The 14,831-nt window shown below is 41.0% G+C and overlaps 1 protein-coding gene across 3 annotated transcripts in view; it reads right to left on the bottom strand.

Annotated features, from left to right (window-relative positions):
- Positions 1 to 1,117: 1,117 nt before the first annotated feature.
- PRKG1 (protein kinase cGMP-dependent 1) overlaps positions 1,118 to 14,831 on the bottom strand; it is a 1,173,427-nt gene continuing 1,159,713 nt past the window's right edge. For all 3 annotated transcript variants that reach the window (XM_040362065.1, XM_040362066.1, XM_040362064.1), the window contains exons 16-18: positions 12,204 to 12,266; positions 4,363 to 4,429; positions 1,118 to 2,638 (exon numbers count right to left, since the gene is read on the bottom strand). In XM_040362065.1, the coding sequence (XP_040217999.1) occupies positions 2,540 to 2,638; positions 4,363 to 4,429; positions 12,204 to 12,266 (229 nt within the window). In that variant the 3' untranslated portion in view covers positions 1,118 to 2,539. The remainder of the gene's footprint in view (positions 2,639 to 4,362; positions 4,430 to 12,203; positions 12,267 to 14,831) is intronic.

Here is a 14,831-nt window from a genome sequence, read left to right as displayed (position 1 = left end):
AGATGTTATTAATGAAGCATCATACAAGAAAAGTATAGCTCCCATTGACAATGATCTTATGTTTTGGCCTGGTAACATATTAACCATTCAGGATTGCACTTTTAAAAGCCTGTAAAATAAAGTATAACTTTATGTAGGTTTTCTGCCCTATGATGTTGTGTACCAAATACAATTTTGTATGATTTGCTGAAGGGTTGTAACCAGGCCAAGCAATCGTTCACCTTTTTCTGGGCTTTGAAGGTACTTAAGCTTATTGGGTTATTTGCTACTGCCTGTTACTGTGAAGGAGGTTCCAGTAATCTGTGTGGGAAGGACAATCACTGAGTTATGAATATGTATCTGACCCAATCAATCTCTGAGGTCCATGTTCAGTGGTATGATTTGTAAGATAAGTCTCCTGGACTTTTGCCTGGAGATGTGTATTTATAGTGTCTCTCTGCTTGGGTCTTTCCTCTGCCTGAGCATGTGTGCCAGAGGCCCAGGGACTTAAAGCTACCTTCTGTGGTGGAAATCTGGAGATAGTTGGATTTGGAAGGAATATTTTTGTTGGGGAGTGTCAGAGAGGAATTGGGTAAACCCAGCTACCATCTAGATATTGTACAAAGGATTCAGAGCTCAAAAATCTAAATATCTTTCATTGCTATCAGAGAGTCAAAAGCCAGATCCACTGCAGTTAAAAAAAAGACTGCTCTTACATGGTCATATAGATCTGTCTGGCTGTTCTTTCAGGGTTCACAATTACTAAGAGGCTACTCTCTAAGGAGCTTGTTACTACTTCTTTCAGAATACCTGTCCTATTTTTGTGCTGTATCCTGCACTCCTAAACCCTCTCTCCTAAAATTGAGTTTAGCAAAGGTAAAAAGAATAAACTGATTTTTTCACCTCACCATACACCAAGGACCAGACCCTGAGATGGAAATGTTAGCCTGCCACACTAATTTGGGGGTCATTCCACACCACCCCAAGAGGATGAGTGCTACATATATAGGTACCTTATATTTTTTCCTTATATAATGACATTATATTAGACCTCTTCATAGAGAATATTGTATAGCTCTTACTAGCTACATTCAGAGTTTTAGATGAAGATGGATGAATGAATTGATAACTATTATGATAATTTTCAACAGCATATGCATCAGTTGTGCTTTTTATTATTAGAATTGTTAAAAATCTAACAAAAGATAGAGGTTAACATTCAGTCTTGTCATGAACACAAACAAAAAAATAAAATGAAACAAAACAAAACAAAAAACAGCTTCAAGAATTGGTTTGACATGAACATAGAATGACCAAATGATTGTGGTCCTCACAATGAATGGGCTATAACAAAGTCCTTTTTATCAATATACAGGGAAACTTGTACCATATATAATAAAAAGAGTTCCTGTTGTCAGCACTCAACAGAGGTAGCTTGGCCAGTACTGAAAGTCTATTGGGTTCGTTGAAATTTTTTGCAGAGTCTCTTAATATAAGGGTCTACTACAGGAAATGCTTGCTAAAGGCACTTACAAAAAACCCATTGCCTTTGTTTCATGCATGCCTGAAGCATTTTCATACTCATTACATACTACAAATATGCATACCTCAACATCAGCAAACTCATTAACTTGCCTAGTACTGGCGGCATAGGTCTTTTAACAGAAGTGGGTCCTGCAATATGCCTATTTTGCCTTTATGTTCCACAACAGCTACTTTATGAGCTTCAGTAATAGTCACAGGAATATAGTCCATATTTTTACTCGGAATCAAAGGCTTTCATGAAACGAACCTTTATAAAAAAGTAAATATGTCATCACAAAAAAAGGCTGCCTCTATTAAGCTCAGTCAACAGGCACACTTTGTTAAAATTGTCACGTTGTTTTGAAAGTAAGGAGGAAAAAGATATTCATTTTCAGCAGGACACATCTGGGATACAACTAATAAATATTTTCACACTTACTCTGACCTGCAGTAAGTTATTCGTTTACATACTTTATAATAGGCATAACCATATTGGACTCTATGGCTGCGGTTTTTGCTGCTGGCTAGCAAGTCGTATCTACCCCAACAAGCGAGTGGATTGTGGGCTTCACACTAGGATTGCAGTCAGAGGGCCAATATGGTATGGCCATATTCTAAAGATTGAGTTGTTCTCGCCATATATAGTCAACTGTACCGAAATAAATTATCCCTTTCAATGGATAGAACTAGCTACAAAATATGTACAGTTTTAATACATTTTACATTATACTGATCAAGGGTAAATGGTGAATTCTGCAATAATAGAAAGCATATACTTTTAGTGAAGAGGCTTTTGCTTCAGGACCACCATGTCAACTGCTATATTAAGGGGGGGCAAAACATAAAATATGTTATATGAGGGTTATTGTGAACTAAGCAATAAGTCCTAATGCCACTGTAGTAACTATAGCAGCATCAATCAAGGCATCATGGTGACCCCGAGCACTATTCTTCCCCAGTTCCATCTTTTGTTCTCTTGGCAGCCATATTTCAGGAAAGCTGTCTTCAGCAAGGCAGAAGCAGGAAAGAAAATGCATCAAAAGTCTGTGTCCCATCCTGAATTGTCATCAGGAGGAGGATCATCATTATCTTCTGGAAAACTGTCAAAATTGCTTGTGTCTGTGGGGGATGAAACCTGCAATAAAGTGACAAGAGACAATGAAGAGCTTTATACAAAAATACTGAAGGCAACCAATTTTTTTGCTGATATATACATAGAGAAATACCATACAAAGTCTTCATTTTAATTAATATATTGCATATTTTAGGTCTATATTGCCAAATAAGGGGTTTTGTTAAAGGTCTGCATAACCAGGTCAAGGTAGATTGCATTACTATAAAAGATTGGTAATCAGAGGGAACAATGTAGGCAGAGAGGCTATGTTAACCATTGCACCATGTGGATAGAAGGACTATATTACTTAACAGGAAGGGGCACATTGTTTGTGTCAGAGGGCTTTTACATCCTGAAACAAGTTCATGAGAATGCAAAATACAATTGAAGCTGGTCATACCGAGGTCAAATGCATCTTTTATTTATTTTATTTTGCTCAGAATCATTTCAAACTGAAGTCAACAAATACCTGCCCAAAGCCTATTGGCACAGGCCATAGTACAAATGACATATTACCACTAAGGGCCTGTTATTAGAAGACTCTATATTAGCCTGAATCTTTTACCAAAAATTTAATTATGTGTTACCAGCAGGGAAAAATTAACTGATGTACCATATGTTTTCATAGAATGTTATCAAACAGTTTGTTTCAGATCTAATAAACGGCTTCTGTTGGAAGAACTTGAGAAAATACAGGTTAAGAAGAGACAATTTACTAGTAGGAGCACACTGGGGAAAAACACAATCAGTAAAACTACAGCTGTTGTTGAAACTATAAACTTCATTAATCCCCACCAGCCAATCTATAAGGTCAGTCAAACAGCAAACATGGCACATTGGGTTTTGTAGCCGGAGGTAGTGTCAATAGATCAACCAACCGAGACGGCAATTTGTTGATGTAAAGGCCTTAAAATCTTAGCAGTCAGAAGGATTCCCTGGTACACATTCCTTCATTTACCAAGCTTTTCTGTTACTGAGCTTGAAAGTCATCATGTTGTAGTCTTTTAACTAGTCAGCAGGTGGAGCTCTAGGAACAGACTGAAACCAAATAAGGCAGAACTTGGCTAAAAAGCTACATGAGCTGAATACTTATGTATTCCACATGTCTTATACAGTAAAAGCCCATATTTTGTAGGCCATACAACTATTATATAGTTTATATATAACTATGTTTGCCCTATATCACTGATTGCTAAAGCTGTCCTAATATTTTAAAAGGACCTTGAACTAAAATTACATCAGCTCCCCACCCTATCTCAAAAGGCTGCATGGTAGCTGTAAAAATAAAAAAACTTGAGGGGAGAAGTTGGAAAATATACTGAATTTCCACCCTACTTCAGCACTGGATAGGGTAACATCATGATACTTTTGCCAAGAGAGAATCTTGATAATACCAAATCCTGTACGTTGTGGAGGAATGTCTTTTCACAAGATTTGGAATCCTCATAATTTACGGGATCCTACCAGAAGAATCATGACATTGACCTTGCATAAGTGCTGTGAGTAGAAGGATGGAAGTTTAGTTCATTTTCCAACTTTTCCTTTTTCTTACAGCTTTAATGCCATTGTTTTGTCTTGGGAGTGAGGACCTTATGTAACCTTTTAGTGCAAGGGCCAATGTTCATTTGAGTAGATTTATGGGGAAAAAGAGTGTTGTGAGAATTGGAAAACAGTTTGCTGTGTACACTCACAGATATGTAAAGTATTTAAAAGCAGCAGAAAGTAGGAATGGAAAAAAGACTTACACTTGGTACAATAGGAGGTGTCAATGTACCTTTCCTTAAACCTTCCCAATTAAAGCCTTCAAACCATCTAAAAAGACAAAAAAAAATCTTGTTTTTATATATACATTATATTCATATTCAAAATAGCTAACATTTTAGATGTTACAGAATCAAATCAAGTGTACAATTTACAAACCACATTGCACACTTAGTTGGCAATAACTGCAAATAAAACTCTGAATACTCTGTTCAGATACAGATTACTCAAAACGTTGCAGCATTAATAAGAATACAAAATATATAGAAGTTTAAATACCCAAATTGTTAGATTGGGTCTGAGCAGTCTTTGATGGCTAAAATCGACATTCAAGATCATCAGTATACAAAAATATTTTCAATGGGGTAGATTCAGGTACTGCGCACTTCTTACGGAGGCGCAGCGTTACGTTTTTACGATACGCCTCCGTAAATTACTTGCGCTACGCTTGATTCAGGAAGCAGTAGCTCCGTAATTTGCGGAGGCGCTCTGTAAAAATGGCCGGCGTAAGCGCGCGTAATTTAAATGATCCCGTAGGGGGAATTCCCGCGCCGAACGTAGTGCGCATGCTCCGTCGGGAAACTTTCCCAACGTGCATTGCGGCAAATGACGTCGCAAGGACGTCATTTGCTTTAACGTGAACGTAAATGGCGTCCAGCCCATTCACAATTCACTTACGCAAACGACGTAATTTTAAAACATCGCGACGCGGGAATGACGGGTAGACTTAGCATTGGCTGCCCCTGCTAATAGCAGGAGCATCCTTACGCGGAACCCGACACAAGCAAACGAGGTAAAATGCGTACGCAGGGCGCGCGTAGGGTTGTGAATCGGCGTGAGTATGCAATTTGCATACTCTACGCTGACCACTACGGGAACGCCACCTAGCGCCCATCATAAGAATGCAGCCTACGATACGACGGCATAAGAGTCATATCTTAGGCTGCAGTCGGCGTAACGAGCTTTCTGAATACAGAAAAGTCGTTACGCCGGCGCAACTAAGCAATTGCGCTGAGTAACTATGGTTACGCAGACGCAATTGCTTACTGAATCCACCCCAATGTGTTTTCATTATTGCAGCAAGTGTTGCGACAGACAATGGTACAATGAGCTTACTGCCTTTCTGTAATTCCTCAATATCTAATATAACTATATTGATTAGTATATTTGAAAAATTATGAATACAAACACAATTGGGAGCTTTTATGTTGCGTTTAGCCTTTAAATGTATGTTGTTTTTATGATAAGGCAACTTGGACTTGTGAGATTTGCCAGTGCAAAACATCTCTGGGTTACACGGGAGAATCAAAATCTTCTGTGGGGAAAGTACCAGCTTTCTCCAGCGGGGTTACTAGAGAGTCTGATAGCTCAGGATACAGATTCTAGCTTCATCTATCTTCAGTCTGATAGCCAATATGTTGTTATCATAGTTATTTTATTAAAATAAACTTGTAATTTACATTTACTGGCCTTTAATAAATTATGAGACACGTACAGTAGGAGACCGCTCCCTTTCTCGGCGAGATTGACCACCTACGAGCCCCGTTGCGGGAGCCGGCTCGCCGCGATGGGAAAAAAGCCATCATAGAAGCGACGGGAATCCAACTTGGATTCCTGCCAATTCCAGCCACGGCGTTTGGTATGAGTTTGGTATAAATCATGAGGGGGCACCCACCAGGGGCATACCAGGCCCTTAGGTCTGGTATGGATTGTAAGGAGGACCCCCTACGCCGAAAAAAACGGCATGGGGATTCCCCCAAAATCCATACCAGACCCGTATCCAAGCACGCCGCCCGGCCGGTCAGGAAAGGAGTGGGGACGAGCGAGCGCCCCCCCCCCCCCTCCTGAGCCGTACCAGGCCGCATGCCCTCAACATGGGGGGGTTGGGTGCTCTGGGGCAGGGGGGCGCCTTGCGGCCCCCCCCCACCCAAAAGCACCCTGTCCCCATGTTGATAAGGACAGGGTCTCTTCCTGACATCCCTGGCCGTTGGTTGTCAGGGTCTGCGGGCGGGGGTTTTATCGGAATCTGGGAGCGCCCTTTAATAAGGGGGCCCCCAGATACCGGCCCCCCACCCTAGGTGAATGAATATGGAGTACATCGTACCCCTACCCATTCACCTTTAAGAAAAATGTCAATAAAATAAACACGCAACACAGGGTTTTAAAATAATTTATTAGTCAGCTCCGGGGGTCTTCTCCGCTCTCCAGGGGGTCTTCTCCCATCTTCTCCGCTGTCGCCTCGTCGCTCCCCGGTTCTTCTCCCGCTCGCTCTCCGGTGCCTTCTTCATGGCTGGCCGCCGCTATCTTCTTTTTAGCTCTCTTACTAGCGGCGGCGCAGCCCGCTCTTCTTTGCCGTCTTCTGCCTTCTTCTTTTCTTCCGATGTTAACGCGTCCCTTCCTCCCGCTGTAATGCCGGGTACGCGGCTCGCACCGATTTATATAGGCCTCTTATAACGTCACGGTCCCATCATGCTCCAGGACCCACGGAGCATGATGGGACCGTGACGTCATAAGAGGCCTATAAAAATTGGTGCAAGCCGCGTATCCGGCAATACAGCGGGAGAAAGCAACACGTCAACATCGGAAGAAAAGAAGAAGGCAGAAGACGGCAAAGAAGAGCGGGCTGTGCCGCCGCTAGTAAGAGAGCTAAAAAGAAGATAGCGGCGGCCAGCCCCGAAGAAGGCACCGGAGAGCGAGCGGGAGAAGAACCGGGGAGCGCCGAGGCGACAGCGGAGAAGACGCCCCGGAGAGCAGAGAAGACCCCCCGGAGCTGACTAATAAATTATTTTAAAACCCTGTGTTGTGTGTTTATTTTATTGACATTTTTCTTCCAGGTGAATGGGTAGGGGTACGATGTACCCCATATTCATTCACCTAGGGTGGGGGGGCTTATTAAAGGGGGCTCCCAGATTCCGATAAGCCCCCCGCCCGCAGACCCCGACAACCAATGGCCATGGTTGTCGGGAAGAGGCCCTGGCCTTATCAACATGGGGACAGGGTGCTTTGGGGTGCCTCAGAGCACCCAACCCCCCCATGTTGAGGGCATGTGGCCTGGATTGTGGGGGAACCCCCATGCCGTTTTTTCAGCGTAGGGGGTTCTCCTTACAATCCATACCAGACCTAAGGGCCTGGTATGCCCCTGGGGGGAACCCATGCCGTTTTTTTATTTAAAATTTGGCGTGGAGTTGCCCCTCATGATTCATACCACACGCCGTGGCTAGAATTGGCGGGAATCCAAGTCCGATCCCCGTCGCTTCTATAACGCGCTCGCTGGAATGTGCTTTTCCTATTCCAGCAAGTGCGAGATGTCGGCACCATGTCTTCGAGAATCAGCGCGATGTTGTTGTGCTGGAAACACATTCTCGGTGACAGGTACTGTATAAGAAAAATGAGGCCTGTTCTGAGTGGAACCTGTCCTGTTAAACCGCTGTATGGTCCTGACCACTGTACTGCAGTTCAGTTTCAGGGTCTTGGCAATCTTCTTGTAGCCTAGTTCTTAAAAATTTAGGGAATAAACCAAATGTTGTTCCACTATCTGCGCAAATGTATGATGATGATGATGATAGGGGCTGCTTGTTATAAAATGTGAAAACTTATGTGTAAAAGAAAATAATAGTGAACCGCAAACCCTACTCACTAACTAAACATATATATCATAAATGCAAATAATACAATATATTAAGCAACCACTAGGTGTCCCCAGCAGGTTACTAACCAAAAAGAGACAGTGCAAATGTTTTAAATTACGTATAGTGACCACCGGATCTCTTCAGTGTGGGAAAATATACTTATGTAAAATTTATAAACTTGTAGTGCAATGTCCAAAATAAATGATAATAAGTAAACAAAGTCCATTCAATTCCAATCAAACGATATCCAAAAGTGCATGTGTTTCCATATATCAGCAATAGTGACTAGGATCTTCCTCCACCAACACTGGTCACACAGCCTACTCACCGGATTTATATGATCCCCATGACAGAAGTCATATACAGCAGGTTAATATACAGTGCCTAGCGAAAGTATTCGGCCCCCTCGACCTTTTGCCACATTTCAGGCTTCAAACATAAATATATAAAACTGTAATTTTTTTTGAAGAATCAACAACAAGTGTGACACAATCATGAAGTGGAACAAAATATATTGGATATTTCAAACTTTTTTAACAAATAAAAAACTGAAAAATTGGGCGTGCAAAATTAGTCAGTCCCCTTAAGTTAATACTTTGTAGCGCCACCTTTTGCTGCGATTACAGCTGTAAGTCGCTTGGGGTATGTCTCTATCAGTTTTGCACATCGAGAGACTGAAATTTTTGCCCATTCCTCCTTGAAAAACAGCTCGAGCTCAGTGAGGTTGGATGGAGAGCGTTTGTGAACAGCAGTTTTCAGTTCTTTCCACAGATTCTCGATTGGATTCAGGTCTGGACTTTGACTTGGCCATTCTAACACCTGGATATGTTTATTTGTGAACCATTCCATTGTAGATGTTGCTTTATGTTTTGGATCATTGTCTTGTTGGAAGACAAATCTCCGTCCCAGTCTCAGGTCTTTTGCAGACTCCATCAGGTTTTCTTCCAGGATGGTCCTGTATTTGGCTCCATCCATCTTTCCATGAATTTTAACCATCTTCCCTGTCCCTGATGAAGAAAAGCAGGCCCAAACCATGATGCTGCCACCACCATGTTTGACCGTGGGAATGGTGTGTTCAGGGTGATGAGCTGTGTAGCTTTTACGCCAAACATAACGCTTTGCATTGTTGCCAAAAAGTTCAATTTTGGTTTCATCTGACCAGAGCACCTTCTTCCACATGTTTGGTGTGTCTCCCAGGTGGCTTGTTGCAAACTTTAAACAACACTTTTTATGGATATCTTTTAAGAAATGGCTTTCTTCTTGCCACTCTTCCATAAAGGAAAGATTTGTGCAGTATACGACTGATTGTTGTCCTATGGACAGAGTCTCCCACCTCAGCTGTAGATCTCTGCAGTTCATCCAGAGTGATCATGGGCCGGCCTCTTGGCTGCATCTCTGATCAGTCTTCTCCTTGTATGAGCTGAAAGTTTAGAGGGACGGCCAGGTCTTCATAGATTTGCAGTGGTCTGATACTCCTTCCATTTCAATATTATCGCTTGCACAGTGCTCCTTGGGATGTTTAAAGCTTGGGAAATCTTTTTGTATCCAAATCCGGCTTTAAAGTTCTCCACAACAGTATCTTGGACCTGCCTGGTGTGTTCCTTGTTCTTCATGATGCTCTCTGCGCTTTAAACGGACCTCTGAGACTATCACAGTGCAGGTGCATTTAAACAGAGACTTGATTACACACAGGTGGATTCTATTTATCATCATTAGTCATTTAGGTCAACATTGGATCATTCAGAGATCCTCACTGAACTTCTGGAGAGAGTTTGCTGCACTGAAAGTAAAGGGGCTGATTTTTATTTGTTAAAAAAGTTTGAAATATCCAATAAATTTCATTCCACTTCATGATTGTGTCCCACTTGTTGTTGATTCTTCAAAAAAAATTACAGTTTTATATCTTTATGTTTGAAGCCTGAAATGTGGCAAAAGGTCGCAAAGTTCAAGGGGGCCGAATACTTTCGCAAGGCACTGTAGACAGACTCCCGAAGATCGTCTCACCAATTTGGCAAAAGAATCTCCAGTCTCAGATTTGGTCAAGCTCCTACTGGTTTTCCAGGCATCAGTAAAGGAAAAGGATACAATCTGCACTTTTAGTTTATGTCCTATAACACTTTATCCCATGCTGGTATGTAGATATTAAACAGAGAAGCCAGTAAGACACAGGCAGGAATTTATCAGCTGACCTCATTAGCACCCATTATATGGGGGTTATATAAATCCGGTGAGTAGGCTGTGTGACCGGTGTTGGTGGAGGAAGATCCTAGTCACTATTGTTGGATAGATGGAAACACATGCCCTTTTGGATATCGTTTGATGGGAATTGAATGGACTTTGTTTACTTATTTGTATTTATTATCATTTACTTTTAGACATTACACTACAAGTTTATAAAGTTCACATAAGTATATTGTCACACACTGGAGAGATGCAGTGGTCACTATAAATAATTGGTATTTAAAACGTTTGCACTATCTCCTTTATGGTTAGTAACCTGCTGGGGACATCTAGTGGTTGCTTAATATATTGTAGTATTTGCGTTTATGATGTATATGTTTAGTTAGTGAGTATGGTGCGCGGTTCACTATTTTCTTTTCTTATAGCCTATGCCATCTTTATGTAGAGCAACAATATTTTTTTTTTCAAATCTACAGAGTGTTCTTTGCCATGAGGTGCCACGTTGAACTTTCAGTGACCAGTGTGACAGAATTAGAGCGATAACACCAAATTTAACACACCTGAGACCTTGTAACACTAACGAGTCACATGACACGGGGAAGGGAAAATGGCTAATTGGACCCAATTTGGACATTTTCACTTGGGGTGTACTCACTTTTGTTGCCAGCGGTCCTACCTTACAAGGGCTGTACAGCAGAGTGCAGGACAATACTGGAGGAGGGCGGGAGCAGGAGCTTTCATAGTTAATTTTTTATACTAAAGGGGTTGTAAAGGTTCGCGTGTTTTCACCTTAATGCAATCACCGGCCCCTCAGCCCCCCATTTTACTTATGTGAGCCCGTTTGTTTCCTTGGCACGTACTCTGCGTCCTCCTCTCCATGAGTCCCGGCTTTGACTGGATAGATTGATAGCAGCGCAGCCATTGGCTCCTGCTGCTGTCAATCAAATCCAATGATGCCAAGTGTATGTCTCAGGAGTGCGCCCGCAAGGTAACCCCCTCAGGAGAGAGCTTCTCCAAGGGGGTTATCTAATGTGTGGAGGAGCCGCAAGAGTCTCAGAGGGACCCCAGAAGAGTATGTTCGGGGCCACTCAAAATGAGTTGCACAGGAAGGCAAGTATAACATGTTTGTTATTTAAAAAAAAATAAAAAAGGAACCTTTAGTATCACTTTAAGCTAGTGTTAGATTGCTAGGACCGCCTTGCAACCAATCACCTGCTGGTAAACTTGTAGGGTTAACTAAAGCAGCTCCCGATCCCACCATCAGTGCTGTTCTCCCTCCCACTCTCTGCTGTTCAGATGAGAACGGCGGAGGCTGGGGGGGGGGGGGTAGCAATCTGTGTTCACAGTCTAGTTTTTTGAGTCCTTGACTTGGAACTAATATCTAGGTTAGATTGTCTGACAATTGTCACTGGTCAGGAACAAACATTTATCAAAGTGTTGCAGCTAGGCAACTAGTAAAATTAAAATTTTCTCTCAGCACAGGTTTTCTTTCTTTAAGTTAGAGTAGTGGTTTAATTTGTAAAATCTCCAACCGGGAAAAAATGGCTTTGGCTATGATTGCATTAGTTTTGTAACCTGCAGTGGATTGTAAAGAAGGATAAGTGTAGCAATTGCCATTTGCCCACAGAAAATTGTTCATATAAATCAACATTCGTATATTGCAGAAAGAAAATAAACTTAGGGTGAGACAATACCTTATTGACCAACATCATTATATGATGGAATTACATTAACCTGAAGCGTTCTACCCATCAGGGAGGGGGTGGGAGGTCAATCAGGGACAGAACGGTATCTACTCAGAACACTAAGGCTTAAAATCGGGAATATAATACATTTAGGCCTCATTAGTTATTAATTTTGGGTCTTGGGAGCACACAATTGTTTGCTGGTCTAACATCAAAATGACATGTTCAAAACTGCTTTCACTAGACATTCTCTACATGTTCCCTTTCCTGTTTTCTTAAACATTTTCTATTTAACAATTTTTTCATGTGTGCTATTTCCCAATTACTTACTTGTGCTTTTGGATGTCTTTCACTCCATTTTTCAAGTTTCCTAACCTTTCTGACGGATTGTCCCTGGTAATGGAAAAAAAAGTTTCATTAACTATAAAAGCAATTTATGTTCGATGAAAATGAATTATAAAAAAATAATATACTCCCTAAATATCAAGTAATATTCACTGTGATGAGCCGAACTGCCCTGGGTAGGCTTCGAGGAGGGTTCAGCAAACTACAAAGAAGTTTGTGTGCCAAACCAAAAACCCATTGAAATCAATGAAAGCCACATCTGTCAATTTAAAAATGCCAATCATTTGGACTAATAGGCAATGGGTGTAAAAAAATAGCATGGAGTAATGGAACATATGTACCAATGCAAAACAAATCTTTAAAGAAATTCAATGAGCCAGGAGCAGAGATTTATTTTTTTATATGCTATAAGTGAAACATAAAAAAAACGTCCAATTCCTTTTTATAACAATCCTGGGGGTGTTATGTTCATGCCTGTGAAGGAGTGTAACCCAGTAATGTATAGAAACTGCTACAGAAGTTGTGACATTTACAAAGAAAAAATGTTTTAAAATTGCTGGCAAATGACTTTGACAGCTGTCATTGACAACCGTGACGCCATCCCATATAGCGGAGTACTCTTTCGCACTCAGTAGGTAATGCTGGTGGAGCCTGTCTTCGATATATGAATATACTTTGGATTCCCAGTTCCAGGTAGGACCCCAGTGTGTAAGTGCAATCATTTTTATAGTTTGTTTTTAAAATAAATGAATGGTTTTATGTTATGGGACAGCTTCTGTTTCTTGTTTCTTTAAAGGAAAATGTGGAAGGTACTAAATAAAAAGAAATCATGCTCCTGGCATTTAATAAACATGATGGACCCATTTATTAAGTTAAGGGGGTCTCAGTTATTATTGTGGTATTTAACAAGTATTGTTTAGTTTGTCCTTGTTACACATATGGTAATCATTTGTAGTGCTGTAAATAGATTCTAATGTTATTACTGTATAATATATATATATATGTGTGTGTGTGTGTGTGTGTGTGTGTGTATATATATATATATATATATATATATATATATATATATATATATATATATATATATATATATATATATATATATATATATATATATATATATATATATATATATATATATATATATATATATATATAAAATAAAATCCAAGGGGAATGGTAATTGCCAGCAATTTAAACTGTATCCTTTTTTTTCATTGTAAATGTAGTTTTTGCTGTAGCACATCCTACGGCAAGAAAAATTTGTAGAGCACCCCTCCCCCCACTAATGTACATACCAGGCCACATGCCCTCAACATGGGGGGGGGGGTGACTTGCCAGAGGGAGAAACACTTGGCAAAGGACCTTGTCGTTAAGTTGATAAAGAAAAGGGCCTCTTCCTCAACTCATACCTGGTGATTTTGGGGGTCTGTGTATGGGGGGATTATCAGAATCTGGTAGCCCTAATACAAATTCCCCAATATACTCCCTCCCCCCCCCATGTAAATGACTATGGCGTACATAGTACCCCTAATTATTAAACAAAAATAATTGTAACCTAGAAAGAGATACCTACAGTTGTGTTCAAAATTATTCAACCCCCCAATGCTGTAAAGGGTTTTAGGGAATTTAGTGTACATTTGTAATTGTATTCAGAATGAAATCCTACAAGGACTTCTTAAAGAACCATATGCAACTAAAATGACATCAATTGGTTTTGTAATACAGTAGTAAATGTTTATTTTGTGAATTCTTCATTTACACAATTATTCAACCCCTTAAAGACTACCACTCTGAAAACACTTCAATGAACCTCTGTTCTTCAATCAGGTATTGAAAACACCTGTGGATGTCAGGGAGCAGCAATAAAGCCTAATAAGCACCAATCAGGCAGCTTTAAAATGACTGTGATACTCAGCTCCTTCTAGACATTTACTGGTGTGGTTACAAACATTGTGAAGTCAAGAGAATGGTCAAGGAAGAGAAGAGAAGAGGTGATTACTCTTCACAGGAAGGGCAATGGCTATAAGAAGATTGCAAAGATGTTAAACATACCAAGAGACACCATAGGAAGCATCATTCGCAAATTCAAGGCAAAGGGCACTGTTGAAACGCTACCTGGTCGTGGCAGAAAGAAGATGCTGACTTCGACTGCTGAGCGCTACCTGAAGCGTAGAGTGGAGAAAAGTCCCCGTGTGACTGCTGAGGAACTGAGAAAAGATTTGTCAGATGTGGGTACTGAAGTCTCTGCTCACACAATACGGCGCACACTGCGTAATGAAGGCCTCCATGCCAGAACTCCCAGGCGCACCCCCTTGCTGTCTCCAAAGAATAATAAGAGTCGACTGCAGTATGCAAAAATCATGTGGACAAACCACAGAAGTTTTGGGATTGTGTTCTGTGGACTGATGAAACAAAATTAGAAGTGTTTGGGCCCATGGATCAACGCTATGTTTGGAGGAGGAAGAACAAGGCCTATGATGAAAAGAACACCTTGCCTACTGTGAAGCATGGCGGGGGGTCAATCATGCTTTGGGGCTGTTTTGCTTCTGCAGGTACAGGGAAGCTTCAGCATGTGCAAGGTACCATGAATTCTCTTCAGTACCAGGAGAT

Source organism: Rana temporaria, chromosome 8 (genome assembly GCF_905171775.1).
Source record: "Rana temporaria chromosome 8, aRanTem1.1, whole genome shotgun sequence".
Taxonomy (NCBI): Eukaryota; Metazoa; Chordata; class Amphibia; order Anura; family Ranidae; genus Rana; species Rana temporaria.
This window is presented reverse-complemented; position numbering and strand designations above follow the sequence as displayed.